This window comes from Chaetodon trifascialis, chromosome 3, assembly GCF_039877785.1.
Source record: "Chaetodon trifascialis isolate fChaTrf1 chromosome 3, fChaTrf1.hap1, whole genome shotgun sequence".
Classification (NCBI taxonomy): Eukaryota; Metazoa; Chordata; class Actinopteri; order Chaetodontiformes; family Chaetodontidae; genus Chaetodon; species Chaetodon trifascialis.
Genome location: NC_092058.1, coordinates 4269543 through 4284762, shown reverse-complemented (window position 1 = coordinate 4284762; position 15220 = coordinate 4269543). Strand labels below are relative to the sequence as shown.

Genomic DNA, 15220 nt, shown 5'->3' with positions numbered 1-15220 from the left:
TTATGGGCAGCATCAGGGATTCCGTATATTCTCATTGTGTGCTTCCCTCTCTGTGTGGTGGTTTTACTGGATGCTGATGTCTCACATCCTCACACACAGGGGGGGTGACAGGACGGGGTGGAAACAGCTGGTGCATGGAGGCGTAGTCACTGACTGTCTTGTCAGTTAAAACAAAATGAGGCAGGCCACATTTTGTTTGGCTGCACTTTGCACAGATGAACTGGCTGCTCTTACTCTGCTGCATTTCTGACGGTGGCTCAGGCTTGTTTGCTGCCCCCAGTGGTCATATGGGGATATTAAACACCTCAGTCAATCAGGACTCATTTCTGTACAATGGGTTTGGAGCTTTCTTGGCAAATTCCCATCTTCATCTTCCTCACTGGGCAGATGGCTGTTACTGTAGATCAGCTGAAACGTCTGAGGCGCAGCCCCACCTTGATGAATTGTCCTTGCACAAGATGCTTCACCCCAAACCGCTCAGTTTGTAAATGCGTGCGTCTTTTTCCTCTCCCGTTCAGGTGGCTGTACGTTTGAGGAGTCTTACAGCAGCTGTGGGTACAGCGTGTCTCTCGGAACCAATGGATTTACCTGGGAACAAGTCAACTCCTGGGAAAAACCCACCATGGACCCTGCGCTGCCTACTGGTAGGATGCTACATCTACTCTACATCTGCTCTTATTCCTCATTAATATTATTAAAAAAAGATCAGGAATCACAACATTATGCAGCACAATCAATAAAAATCCACATCCAATCAAAATGAAGTAGAATTTGATTGACATTACTTGTTGTTCTGGTTCAGAAACATGCACCAATTCATGTTCCTGTGCAATCTTGGGGTTGCAGCTGGATTTGAAGATGTGTGTTTTTTTTTTATGTCTGTTCCTGCCTTCAGACTCTGACCAATCAGATCACATGTGAGATCAAGCTGCTGATATTTTTATGTTTAATGCCAGAAAACATTTACAGGTATTCACTGTTTCCTCTAGAAGGTTCAGCCACCATCGGTGTTTGGGGCCACGGCACTCGTGTCTTTCGGCTGTCACCTTGCAAACATCAATCAAACAATTAATGTTTTAGAAACTCTTTCTGCACGAGGAGGAAAGTTGAGCATGCTAATTTCTCTTCACGTCTCCATCTCTCTCCGTCCATCTGAGGCGGCAGGCTGATATAACTCGATAGATCACGACGTGACCCCAGCTGGGTCTCTCTCTCCGCCTGTCAAACGCCAAATGGCAATCAGACCGCCCGTCCCTCCGTCTCATTCTCTCACACGTCTGTCCTTTTGCTCTTGGTTTCTCGCCCACTCTCTTACTTTCTAAGTCTCACTCTCTCTTTCACACGTTTCTCTCCTTCTGTCTGTCTCCGGTCGCCTTCTTCTCCTCTCTCAATCACTTGCTTGACTGACATGACTGTTTATCGCAAACTGCGTTTCCAAAGCAGCGTTCAGATTCACAAGCCGCTTATTTAAAAGCCAGAAAGGGCACCGTCTTCTGATTTTTCTCTTTCAAGCTGCCACACTCTTGAATATGATGTGAAAATCTGACGCAGCCTGGTTTAGGTGTATGATGTCGACAGAAAATGGTTGAGCGCGATCAAACTATTTGATGTCGAATTGCTTTTTTAAAATAGATTTATTAAAATGACGTGACTATTAGAAAGAAACAATCAGCAACACATTTCAGCTGTCAATGATGATCGTTTCTTTTTAGCAGTCCAGTGATTCTAATAAACCTTTTCAACAACCTGGATGTCTTCAAAATGAATCTACATAGACACTGTAATGTTGCTGTGGACGGGTAATGGTGTCAATTTCCATGTGAATGCTGTCAGATAGAAAAGCTCCAGGTCAGTAATAACATATATTCATGTACTGTGCCAACACGAGAGCTGTAGTGCACTTACGAAGCTCCTCTGAGCCGCTGGTTAACTTCATAGGAGTGGAAGGAACGAGATGCACACCTCTCCAGATATATGTCCATCTCCCTGTTGGCTGATATAAAGAAATTCTGCACTAGTTCAGGCATTAAGAGAAATACACTTATCACCAGAGAGAAGAATATTTCTGTCTCCTTCCACGCTCCCTTTCTCTCTAACCATTCATCGCATCAATCTCATATTGAACCCAGCGATCCTTTAACCCTCCCTTCTGCCCTCTCTCATAAATTATCTCTCAGTCATGTCAATTATCGCTCTCATACATCATCACCTCTCCCTCTCTTTTCCCATCATTGTCTCTGACGTGCCAGAGGTGGTGGAGAGAGAGATCTGTCAGCCGCAGCCTCCGCTCACCAGACCGAGATGCTGCACAGACGATCTGATACGACTGAACGGGCATGAGCGCCCTGCCAGCCCGTCTCTCTCTCCCAGTATATATGTCTCATGTCAGTTATCTGTCTCATCTATCGTTGCGGGCGGTGGTTGTCAGGGGCAATAGCCATCACGGCCTATAAGCCCTTCTCATCATAGACAACTTATCGACTGCATGCTGCCCTGACAGCTGTAGATCTGATAAGGCAGGACAGGAACAAATTGTCTGTCAGTCTCTTTGTCTGTCTCTCGCTTTTAGCCCTTTTTTTTTTCGGTGTTAAGTCCGCTGATGGTTATATTAAAGTCTCAGTACCATGTTGTATCAATACATTACTGTCAAAAGACTCGCAGCACTGAAAAACGGGACTTTTATATATATTTCGTATTCATATATTTGAAAAAGGATGATGTTTGTGCACAGGTAATACCTGACAAAGAGCCAGTTTGCACTTCAAATGTTCTTTGAGACTTTTAGCTCACAGTATTTGGACTTGACATATGGACAAAACAGGTACGTGTGTTTTTTTAATCCATCCATACAAATCCCAAAACGATGTACTCTCAAACAGTGAGGCATCATTAAATTTGGTAAATTGAGTAAAGTAGTACATCTTGAAATCCAAACATTGCGCGGAGCATCTGTTCGCTGATAAGCAGACAAAAAGCTGTTGCAGATTTCATTTTTGGATCATGCAGCCTGCTGTCATTTGGTCACATTAGTCGATTTAATGAAATATGGTCCCGGCCACAAAAATATGTTCATATTAGGCAAGATATGGGTGATATCACCTAAAATCAGTCATTTCTTATGTTTTTTACAGTGATGGTAGTTAGAAAAAGGGTAGGATTAGACATCTCAAAAGCATTTATTCAGCAGAAAACCAAAAATCCATCCATCTATTTTCTATACCGCGTATCACTTTCGGGGTTGCGGGGGGTGCTGGAGCCTACCCCAGCCGTCAACGGGCGAGAAACGGGGTACACCCTGGACTGGTCGCCAGTCGATAGCAGGGCAAGAAAACCAAAAATATATTATGTAAATACAACAGTCAGTGTAACACAGGACCAGCTGAGCTTGTGCTGCAGAGAAGTGTGGTGCTAACGTTAGCTCTGGCAAAAAGCACAAAAAGCTACATGAAAAACTACTCTGGTTATTTAACTGCCTTCAAATGAGGCTTAATGTTCACACAGTTTCTCTTGACTGTCCCTCAGTATTAAATACTTCAACATTGCTCCACCGCTAACGCCAAATTCAACAGGCTAACCAACAAAGTGAGCAGAAAAGCAACATAAAAATGGCACATCTTACGGGTTCTGAGTTTGACGTCCTTGAGTTCTGTTTTAAATTAATTCTGCTTTGCATTGACCCTCAAAGTGGTCTGAAGTAAAATGATTAGTGCTCAGTTACCATGCAGTTAATCCACTGGCTCTCCTGTTCCTCTCATGGTGGGAGTAGATGAAGAGTATCAGCCTCACATCTTCCTGTTACCAGAGTTGACAGTGAGGAAAATAGTGGTTACAGGATGTAACTTCAGTTCTGTGAGTACATGCGTAGCCCTGTACCTGCATGCTATCAGAGCCACAGTAAAGCATTTTTAATGTGATAAAACATTTGTTACAGTATTGATGGAAAGTTGTGGAACGCAGCACTCAGGAACGCTTGCAAATGATTGCATTCTGTGTTTATTTACATTTACGCAGCGTGGAGAGTCAGGCATGTTCATTGTGACTTTGCTTGTGATGGTTTATTTCCTCCTCGTGTGACTGCAGCCTACACTGCAGTCTGAATGTACCTTTGACAGTGAAATCTGTTGGGAAAAAAGCCGTTTGAAGGAAAAAAGATTCCAACTTGCAAGTTTTTAAAAGCACTAATTGACACCTTAGTTGCTGTGAATAGATAAACTATCTCCAAAGAGTTCAGTGAAAAACTAGTCGAGGCTAAATGTTGAAATCTTTTTAAGGGTATTCATGCGCATCAACACTAAGAAATTCTTCCTTGTGTTTTCAAGCTGTAAGTTTACTCTGATTAGTGCTCTCTAATGTTTGAGTCGAGGCTAAATGTTGAAATCTTTTTAAGGGTATTCATGCGCATCAACACTAAGAAATTCTTCCTTGTGTTTTCAAGCTGTAAGTTTACTCTGATTAGTGCTCTCTAATGTTTGAGGTGTTTGCCGTCAGTGTGGGTACAGCATGTAAGCAGGGCAAAACAAACCCCCTGCTTTTGTCTCTTTGCATCTATTATCATTTGATCCTCTTCTCGCCTCACCTCCGTAATATCGATGCGGTTGATACGGTTGTCATAGAGCGTAAGCCACACTCGACAGCTTGTAGATCCGACAAGATTGGATTGGCACCATTGCTCCCTCCATCTCTCTCATTTAGACATCGTTGCCGTATAGTCGTGACAGTTTGTAGATCTCGGGGTTAGGCTTGATTGGATTGGAATGAACACTTGTTAACTTCTTTTCTCATCATCTCTGGATTGACCCGGAATGACACAATCCTCCTCCATGTCCATTTATAGATGTGACAAGATTGGATGGGACACATAGACATCATGATCTCAAAATCTACATCTAAAGTGGATGCAAAAGCTTGTTTTCATTGCAAACACAAACGTGCAGACTGACTCCAAACAGTGTGTAGAGAATGGATGAAGATGCACAGCCACATTTTTTATATTTGTGATAAGACTTTGTGTGTGTGTCGGCTAAAGGTCATCAAATCAAATGAAATCAAACTTTATTTATGTGGCACTTTTCATATTTAAAAGCAACACAAAGTGCCTCACAGAGGCTAAAACAACAAAAAAGAAAACCCAGCCCTCCCGCCCCCATAAATACATAGGCAGACAGGAGACCCCACACCGAGGTGCAGAGGCCGCCAGCCACCCAGGCCAGAGCCGTCCCCTCGGCAGCGCCCCCATCAGTAGACCAAAAGCAGCTCCCAGTGTCGGGGGCCCCCATCAGGAAACACTGGAGCTAAAAACCAAGGGACTAAGACAGAAACATAGAAACATGCATGTGAGATAGTACAAAGAGCTTCTAAATGGAAACGGTAAAATAGTTAACTGGTTTTCTGCCTACCTTAAATGAATGCATTTTTTCCATCAACTGGCTTTTTATATGGTTACATTCAGTTGCTAAGCCTGACTGACACGCACTTATAGTATAAATGCACACCTCTGGTATTCTTAGCTGAGCTCTGGCTCGCCTTTTTCAAAATAACAATAGACACGAGTGAGAAAAAAAATGCCACCGCAGTAAATTTATTTCACTGTCAAACTTCTGCAAACCTGCAAATCGCCAAAAGAAAAGAGGCTTTTCAGATTTCTCTATACTCCCTGCTTGGCCCTGCACACACACACTCACACACACACACTCACACACACACACACACACACACACACACACACACACACACACACACACACACACACACACACTCATATCTCATACCTCTTATTACCTTCAAACCCCAGGCTGAGCGAGACAAACTAACACAAGCAGCAAACATCAAACATCAAAGCCAGTCGATGTTTTCAGCACCCATCAACAAGGCCACAATCTGAAATGTGAAAAATGATCAGAGAGAGAAGGGGGGAGTTAGAGTGACGGGGGTGGGGTGGGGGGGTGAAGGTAGAAAAAATACACAGAGAGAGAGAAATTTATTAATAAATGAAAAGAAAATCACCATGTGTGTACTGCAGCATCACATGAAAGCCTAATCAAAGAAAAGGGTGTTTGAACTGATGTGTGTGCACATGGCTCTATTTGTCACATATATGCTGTGCAAGTGTGTGTCTGCTTATGCACATTAGGTACGCCGTCAAATAAAGACGAGCAGCATATCCCGTCCTCACAGAGAGCAAAATCCAAACTATATGTGACTGAGATGCTGACGCTGAATGAGAGTATCTCATTCAGGACGACAGAATGAGCAGAACATTGGGATGACCGGCAGTGGAAAAGGTAAGAGGTATTGACACACAATCAGAGGAAATTTGAGATTTCTTTCATTAAAAAAAGAAAAAAATGGAGTGACTTTGGAGAATGCATTCAGAGTAAAAGTGAGATAACGCTTGACAGGAGGCACAAGAAGACTGAGAGCTAGCCTATATTCACAGCAGAATACAAAGACAGACTTCACAGAGCCATGTAAATGGAAAAAGACACAAAAGAGACCGACAAAGGCAGACAGACAAGCATCCACAAAGATGGATGAGGGAGACAGAAACTGTGAAAGACGCCAAAAAAAAAAAAAAAATAGGATAGAGACAAGCTCGCAGGCTGACACAAAGGCCCAAAGAGTTTCCTGTAAAGGCTCTGACTTTTTGTTACGAGCTTATCCATTCGAAAAGGCAATTTCCAGGACACTTTGGAAAGACGTAACGTCTTAAAAGTGCTCTTAAAGGTTTGTAGTCATGTTGGTAAAAGTCATTACCATCTAAAGCTGTAGCCTATTAAGTGATTCGTGACCACTAGGGGGCAGAAAGAGTCATAAACAAACAGGAAAGCAGAATTATCACACATTTGTCAAGTTATCATCATTAACATGCTGACAAAAAAGCGCATCCAGCAGATACGGGTCAACATGACCTTCCCACTGAGCGCTGGTTTTTGGACACCTGATGAATAAGACTGGTAGCTAACTATCTGTATTCACCACTCACTCTTTGACTCTTTGTCTCCAGAGTTGCTCTACGACCTGCTGACGTATCTCAGCTCGTTTCCTCCAGCGAACCTGATTTTGAATGTGGATTGTTTAGAGAGGCCAAACAATGCCGTCAAAAACTGTGAGCTGCTCTGTTTGTAGCTTTACTTCCTTTATTTCTTGGTTGTAGCTTGACAAAATTAGCTGTACGAAACGAATGTGGCTGATGATTGGAGCATTTATGGTCAATCTGTGTTGATTGAGCTGGCTTTGCTCTTCACCTCAGCCTATCTGAACTTGGAAAAAAATGAAATACATCAGAGGAAGCAAAGATTTGGAGTTAGCCTGAGAAAAGCCATGTGTGGTGTGAGAGATAACATCCATGACACATTTGACGGAGCTGATCGCTGCGATTCTTGTCAATAAGCGCATTTCGTCTCTGTTTTAGAAGCATCCTGGGAGCATTTCTACGCTCTGCTTTGAAATACACCAACGATATAAGCCAAATCTATGTTCGATAGATGACGGATCAGTCTGCACAGAGCAGATCGAGCCAGACAGGAAGTCAGACACAGGAGGTTTAGAGAATAAGGTACATTTTCAAAATAAAACACCTTGTGTAGATTCCCCATCGTACACCAACAACAGATGTAGTTAAAACAGACAAAAAAAGAAAATGTTTAACTACGAAGCTACTTAATGATGGTAGAAGCTCAAATCTAAAGGGAAAATGACCAAATCAGCAAAACAGACGCACTGCGGTTAGTCGACCAGGATTCAAGAACCGAACAAGCTAACATCTGAGCACAGCCGAGCTGATGATTCAGCCATAGCGCAGGAAATAATCGTATCAGCCCTCCAGTGTTCAGATGATGATGAAATGAGATCTTCAGTCTTCTCACTGTCTGTTGCCAGAGAGTTGAGGAAATGCGTTTACTGTCACAGATAGAAAAACAAGGAGAGCTGGAGCGATCGCAGGGCTCAGGTGGGAATGGACAGAGCCTTAATTATCTCACAGAGGAGGAGTAATCAAAGAGGAGGAGACACCTTTTGCTCTTACTCCTTCCCTCCTCAGGTGCTCTGCATGTGTGCGTCTGGTCCTCGCTGTGTCCTCTCTGGGTGTGCGTCCTCCTCCTGTTGTCTCCTCCTGGTGCTACATCATACATTTATTTGGCTGATGTCGTCTTTGTGAATGTTTCATTGTCTTTGTTGTGGAAAGAGACGCTGTTCAGAACCAGTAAGACCCAACCTCTGCAAAGCAGCACCACAGTATCCACTCTGTGTGTGTGTGTGTGTGTGTGTGTGTGTGTGTGTGTGTGTGTGTGTGTGTTTGAAGTCAGAGGATGACAGAAACATGTTCATTCGTGGTTTGAACAGTGACTGACAATCTCCGTCTAGCCTCTCCGTGAATTAAACAGGGTAGATGAAGATTTAATGATCCCTGAAGGGAAATTGAGCTGTTGCAGCAAACAGATAAGAAGAGAGCGTGAAAAGAGTGTTCAAGATGATATGGAGAGTAATTACATGAGGAGAAAACACGGTATGAAAAAGAACAAAGATAAAAAGGTCTTCGCTGGCCGATTTACAATTCATGAGTGTGAAATGATTCGGTGATACCTGATGCTATTCGCGGCGTCGGTTATATAAAACTGCAGCCATTGTTAGCTTCGCACGTCACGTCATGCGTGACGCCGAGACAGCAGGTGTCGGTGGTTATTCTGGCTGATTAGACCTCTGCTCTGGTTGAAGTTACGCAAAGAAAGATGGAGGAGAGGGAGTCGCTCTGTACACGCCCACGCAGTCCTGAGAAGAAGTCTAATCAGGCACCTGTGTGGGTGGACTATAGGTGCGTAAGGCCTATAAATGCCTTAAACATGCACTTCTTGATTGCATGTCTGTGGTGTAGCCTAACTATGCTGCAGAGACTAAGTGCATGTCTACAGATTCGTCCTGGCTGCGGGGCGTAAACGTGGTCGAATGAGAGGCATGTCCACAGAAACGAACCTACGCAAACTGCTCCAGAACTGAGTCCATCCACATCCATCATGGCCGTCACGGTCAGCTGATTGGGATGCGTCGACACGCTGATCAGTCATTCTCTTCCTCTCCGCCGCCGCCGATGGATGTTTTCAATATTCTCATAGATCATCTACTTTTTCTCTCTCCCAGCGGTTTTTCTCTCTCCTGTTTTGAAAGTGTATGAATTTCAGATCACGCAGTCTTTATTGACTTCTTTTTTTTTTCAGAGTTTTACTTTCTTCTGTCACTTTTTTTTTGCACAAATCTCCCCCCTCGTTTTCCAGGCTTGCAGGCGCTTGACAGCCAAATGAAATACACACTGCTTTTTCTTCCTCCTTGAGGTTTTAGGTGATTTTAAGGAAAGCTAACCAGAGCTCAGTTAACAATGCCGTGTGTGTGTGTGTGTGTGTGTGTGTGTGTGTGTGTGTGTGTGTGTGTGTGTGTGTGTGGGGGTGTGTGTGTGTACCCTGTCATTTGCAGCATTGATGTTTGCGCTGACTGACAATCCAGGACCCAAACCATGTTGAAGAAAGCCTTACAGTTCTGCCTGTCTACGCTCTTTCTTTCACGACTTTCATTCTTTCATTCCTCCTCTCTCTCACTCTCTCTCCGCACCTTCGTTCTCTCAGACGTTCATTCCTCCCGAGGCGTCTTTGTCCTAAATTTGCCTCTCAGTTTCCATCGACGTTATTTTTTTAGATTTGACAGCTTGACAGTAAAATATGTTTGAACTGCGGTGAACGTCTCAAGTTGTATTTTGACATTTTTCTCGTAGCTGTGTGTGTTTTCATTGGAGTGTGTGTGTGTGTGTGTGTGTGTGTGTGTGTGTGTGTGTGTGTAAGTGCGTCTGCTCGTCAGTGCTGCCTCTTATTTTTCCTTTGAGAGGCTGAAAACAAATCAGTACTAATCAGAGAGTGCCTCACCATTCAGTAGTGACACATATTTAACACACTCATCTATACACTCTGTCACCAACTGAAACATACAGCACACACACGCGCCCACACACGCGCCCACACACACACACACACACACACACACACACATGCACCATCGTGCCAGTTTAAAACTGCCATCGGTAATAGACTTCTGAATTATAGCATGTCACAACGGGATAGCATTAATCCTCTGTGTGTGTGTGTGTGTGTGTGTGTGTGTGTGTGTGTGTGTGTGTGTGTGTGTGTGTGTGTGTGTGTGTGTGTGTGAGTGTGAGTGTGTGTGTCAAGTGGCTGCTGATGGGTACAGAGGTTAAATATCCCGTCCACTTTTTTGGTCGCCGGTGGTGATTCGAGGGCCCTTGTTGGGGCCGACTTGATTGCATTTGTGATTTGTAGGCGGGCGGGAAGCAGCGAGGTCGGTTTGGAGAAATGACAAACGGCACAAAGCGATAATAACACATTGACAGGGTGACGGACAGCCGCTGCGTAAACACCTACATTTTTTTCAGTGTTGACTGAGAGGAAACTGCAAGTGCTTAGCAAAGTGGAAAGAAGACAGAGATGTGGCGAATGGCAGCTCTGGGGTTCCACTGACAGACACATGCAAGCAGGTTTTTACCCAATCATCTTTGAGAAGACCCCAAACCGGCCCTCCCATACGTCACCCACTGTGTTTAGCTGCAGAATAGAGTTTATTTAGGCTTTACTGTAGAGTTTGCAGTCACCAGTAAGTTGTATCACACTGTCGTGAGCTGGGAGGGGATAGAGTCTGTTCAGGCAAAAGATGAATTTATGGTTTTATTCTATATCCAGATCATTTGTTTTGTGCAGTGGGCGAAACACACTACAAGCTTAATCCTTGCATAAGTCTGCATGCCAAGTGGCCCGATTAATGACAAGCAGAATATTTAAATGCTTTATTAGGGAAGCAATGCCTTGAGCAAAGTAAGTTTAATTATAATGATAATAAAATAACAATGGAAGCATTGTTTGTAGTCTGCATCTGGTGCCTCTCTGTGCATGTGGAAAAAGGATTAGGATGAGAGAAAACAACAAGGCGAGCTGCAGGAAGTTGATAGAGATAAAGAACTGAATTCATATTTGAAGTCATATGGCAGGATAATATGTGCAGAATGATGAAGTGCATATTTATTTTATGCACAACCCTGGAAAAACAGACGTCATTCCAAGAAGCTGTTTTAAGATCTTATAGGTTTATTGAGTCATCTTAGCAATCAAGAAGGAATCAAACCTCAGAATTTTGGACATTTTGCAAAAGCAGTGTTGACCCACTGACGCCAACCGTGAATACTGGCACCCTCTGGGTCATTGCTAAAAGCTCCAGTCTGCAGGATTCAGGAGGATCTGAATTGAACTCCAAACACTCCAGCCAAGCCACCACACAACCCCCAGCTAAACATCCGTGGGAGGAAGCCGAGTGCCTGGAAAGACCCCACGCATTCACAGGAAGAGCATGCAAGCTTTAAGGGCCCTGCCCGACCTGGGGATCGAACCGACGACCTTCTTGCTGTGAGGCACGCGCCCTACCTGCTGTTCCACCGTGCCGCCCCCCCAGCTAAACATGAATATCTTAAACATACACTTTGAAGCAAAAAGAAATGTAAACATTAACATAACATGTAAAAATGCATTACCTGCTGCATTTAAGCTGCACTCGCCTTCAGCTTCATTTTCATGCATGTGGTTTAGATATTTGGATAAAAAGTGGGATCATTTTAAAACTGCTCTGATCCTCCGACGGCGTGTTACTTGCATGTGAAGCTGTGCTGCCTTCAGATCAGAGGAATGTAATCAGTGAGCAAAAATTTAATCTCGTAACGGAAAGGGGAAAAAAACTTGTTAAAACAGCGTTCTTTGGCAAACTTTTCATAATGTCACTTAAAAAGTCTTCTTAGATTTTAAACAGCACTTTTCTTTTAGGATAAGCAAGGGTGATTTGGAATCACGGCTCCCATTGAAACGTCGCTCTGAGAGCTGTACGGAGCTGTCACTCTTTCAGAGTGAAGCCATTACAGCAGAGTTATACATCCACAGAGAGAGTGTGAAATGAAGATAGATGGATTACCTGAGTGGTAGAATCCCTTTGTAGCTCCGACTAGAGCAGATAGAGCTGTCAGTGACAGACGCAGCAGGAGATGAGAGGAACAGGATGAAGGGAAGGAAAAGGATGGGAAGACGGGTGAGCGAAGGAAGGAAGGAAGGGGGGTAGGATGAATGGATAGTTGGCTGAACAGATAATTATACGTACACAAAGAGCAGGTGCATGAAGGAAACACAGGTAATGGGACTATTTCACAAAATATCGCTGGGTTTCTACCAGATTTGAAGTTTTCAGAAATCAGAAAATGTGATAAATCGTCAGGAGAGGTTGAGGATTTCATGAATGGGACATTTAACCTCATCTTTTACAGCTTAATCTGCACGTCTGTGCGATGAAACCAGACCGCTCTGAGGAGCAGAACGACATGAACAAAGCAGGAAGAGGTGCCATTTTTAGGTCATGGATGTAACACATCCCCCTTTTTGTGCGTGTTTTGCATTTTTTTTTGTTTTCATCGAGGACATGGTGGAAAGCAGAGGAGGCAGAGTAAACAGTGGCCCAGTCTCACAGCAAAACACGAGTATGAAATTGTCTCTGGAAACTACTCCAACTACTCCCCTGACCATCTGTAATCTCAGTATGTTACAAACACTCATGGCTAAACACACTGCCGCTCTGATACTTAAGTCGCTCTTATCCAGCCTTTCATAGCTCGCCTCCATTCCACAAACTGCTTATGGACAGTTTTGACTGGACGTGTCCTTCATCGCTGCTAACAGGGACGGAGTGGATAACGCTCTGTGGGACTCAGCCTCTGTCTTATTTGTCACATGTTTTATTTTTCTAATTGTGCTTTTCTCTTGCTGTCCAGTCGCTGTGATTGGCTCTTTATATCCTGCTTTCTCCTCCTGGATCTTTGTATTGAAGCGTCTCCTTTTACACACAATAAGGTTTTACTTTGGCTCTTCTGTCGTTGTAGAGAAGATCAGACTGGCTGTAGGTGCGATGCCTGAAAACCAGGTGTTCTGCACAAGTTGCAGCCATTTACACACATTATGGTAAAGAGGTGGGATGTAAACTGATGCTTGCTAGAAGTAACACCCACCACTTCAGCCGCTTCATGACTTGAATGTGGTCTCAGCTTCTGGATTTTATCATTTCAATTCACTCATCTCAGCCTGTTTCAGGTCCAAACAAACCATTAATAATATCAGTATCAATATATCTGCTGTGTATGAGTGTGTTTTCTCATTTTGGACTCTGTAAACTCCACTCTCGCCCTCCACGCACACACACAAACACAATATGCATGTGCATGTGGAGTCTCTTTATAGCTTTTCCAAAGAGAACCAAGCAAACAGCAGATTGAATGAATAACACACACACAACACACTCGCGCGATTTATCAGGGGGAGCAATAAATGCCCATTTTTAAGACCAAGCCACCATATAAAAGCCTTGGATCACAGAAGTAATGGGTCCCTGTAGGCCAGTGATAACTCTCTCTGTTTATATGTGAGTGTGTGCGTGAAAGGGAGAGAGAGAGGCACACTGAATGCGACAAACACTGAGAGAAAGGCAATAATGTCTGAAAATGATAGACAACCTGGAAGAAAAGGGGGTGATAACCACGAGGAGAGAGAGAGAGAAGCACAAAGACATCATCGACAGCCTCTGTTTCATTTTCCATCTCTGCCAGCTCCATCTAACCTGAGCCCCTGATGTTTTTCTGTCTTCATTTGCAGTTAGTGGTTAGATTATATCCCCTACACCCAACTGTGGGCTCCATATTACAGTGTGTGCGTCGAATGTGCCTTTGACGCCGCAGATGGTGTGTGTTAGTGTGTGCCTACCTGCGTGTGTCTTTGCAAGGCGGCGTTGAGCCGTGTTACAAAAATAGACGCTATATTCCCTGAGTGATTTTATTCTTTAGGTGAATGGAGAGGAAATAAGCTGTAGGTGCACATATAGGCGCTCATGTCTTATGCAGAGAAAACTATTATCTCGCTTTCAACCTTTTTATGTTCAGTTGTCGCCCAAATATCCCAGAACAACTCCAGCCAGCTGGAGCTTTAAAGCAACAGCCCAAATTCTCCTCCTGACCTGAATGGTCGTGGATAAACAGCACCTGGATCAGTGTTTAACGCGGGGCGCAAAACCTCGAAAATCCTGCATCAGCCGCTCAGTATTTGAAAGAACTTGCTGTTTGCAGAATAATGAAAGAGGTTAAATCATATCACAAGTGCAATAATGACTCAAATTCAATGTTTTCCCCACATTGTGCAATGAAAAGTGAATCTTTGCACCCTGTTTTCTCTCCGGAGAGAGACAGTTCAGACCAGGCATGCATGCGTGTCGAGTGTGTTTTTTGTGACAGCTTAGACGGCGGATCTCTTGTCTCTGTCTGTTCGTCACATGGGGTCATTTATTTTGAGATAAGTTCATATTTGTCACTCCAGCTGAAACATCCTTGACTTCTCCTCATTTTGCACTGCTTGCAGCGAGTCTCTGTGGTCTTTGCTCACATGACACTGCAAAATCCACTCAGAGTTCAAAAGGGGATTTGTTGTAGCTGCAGGGTCAAAAAGTTTGCAGTAGTTTTAACCTGAAGGTGATGCTGAATTTCTTTATTTTTGTTGCATTAGAAGTAGAATTAGCAGCAATTCAGTGTGTGAAATGAGGACGAGACAGCCATTTTCACTGTTCACTGTTCTCTATATTCAGGGAGGCAGAGCTACTGTATTTCAAAGAACGAAACTTTTTGAGGCTTTGTTAATGATAGCGCTTTCAAAATGCACTGTGGAAATAGAGGTATAGAGGCACATTTACCAAAGATAAATGCAGGAATAACAGCTTCATTCAAGATCGCTATCTGTTGTGAGGAACAATCGGTGCATGAAATTCCCGTCTCTTTCAAAGCCACCCATTGTTCTATCAATAACAACCTTCAATACTGTGGAAGCAGATGCCTTCAGATGACTCAACTTAGTGAAATGCAGCGCGTCATGACTGCAGCGCTGGAATTCCACACGCGATGATGCACCAACGCTGCATAAAATCTCATTTATGTGGAAATATATATGAACTCAAAGGCACTTTCACAGGAGCATAAGCAAATATGAGAAGCATTAAAGAGGTCTGTATGCACATAGAGCTGAACTTGCAGACGTAGAGTCTAGGTTTTTATTGATGTGTGTGAGGCTGTAAAGGCAGTAAAACTGGCAGGAATGAAACATGG

General features: G+C 43.6%; 1 protein-coding gene across 12 annotated transcripts in view; it reads left to right on the top strand.

The window, feature by feature from the left end:
- The window catches only part of ptprt (protein tyrosine phosphatase receptor type T), a 320800-nt gene that overhangs the window by 61499 nt on the left and 244081 nt on the right, over positions 1-15220 (top strand). For all 12 annotated transcript variants that reach the window (XM_070992933.1, XM_070992915.1, XM_070992925.1 and 9 more), the window contains exon 2: positions 519-644. In XM_070992933.1, coding sequence (XP_070849034.1) covers positions 519-644 — 126 coding nt within the window. The remainder of the gene's footprint in view (positions 1-518; positions 645-15220) is intronic.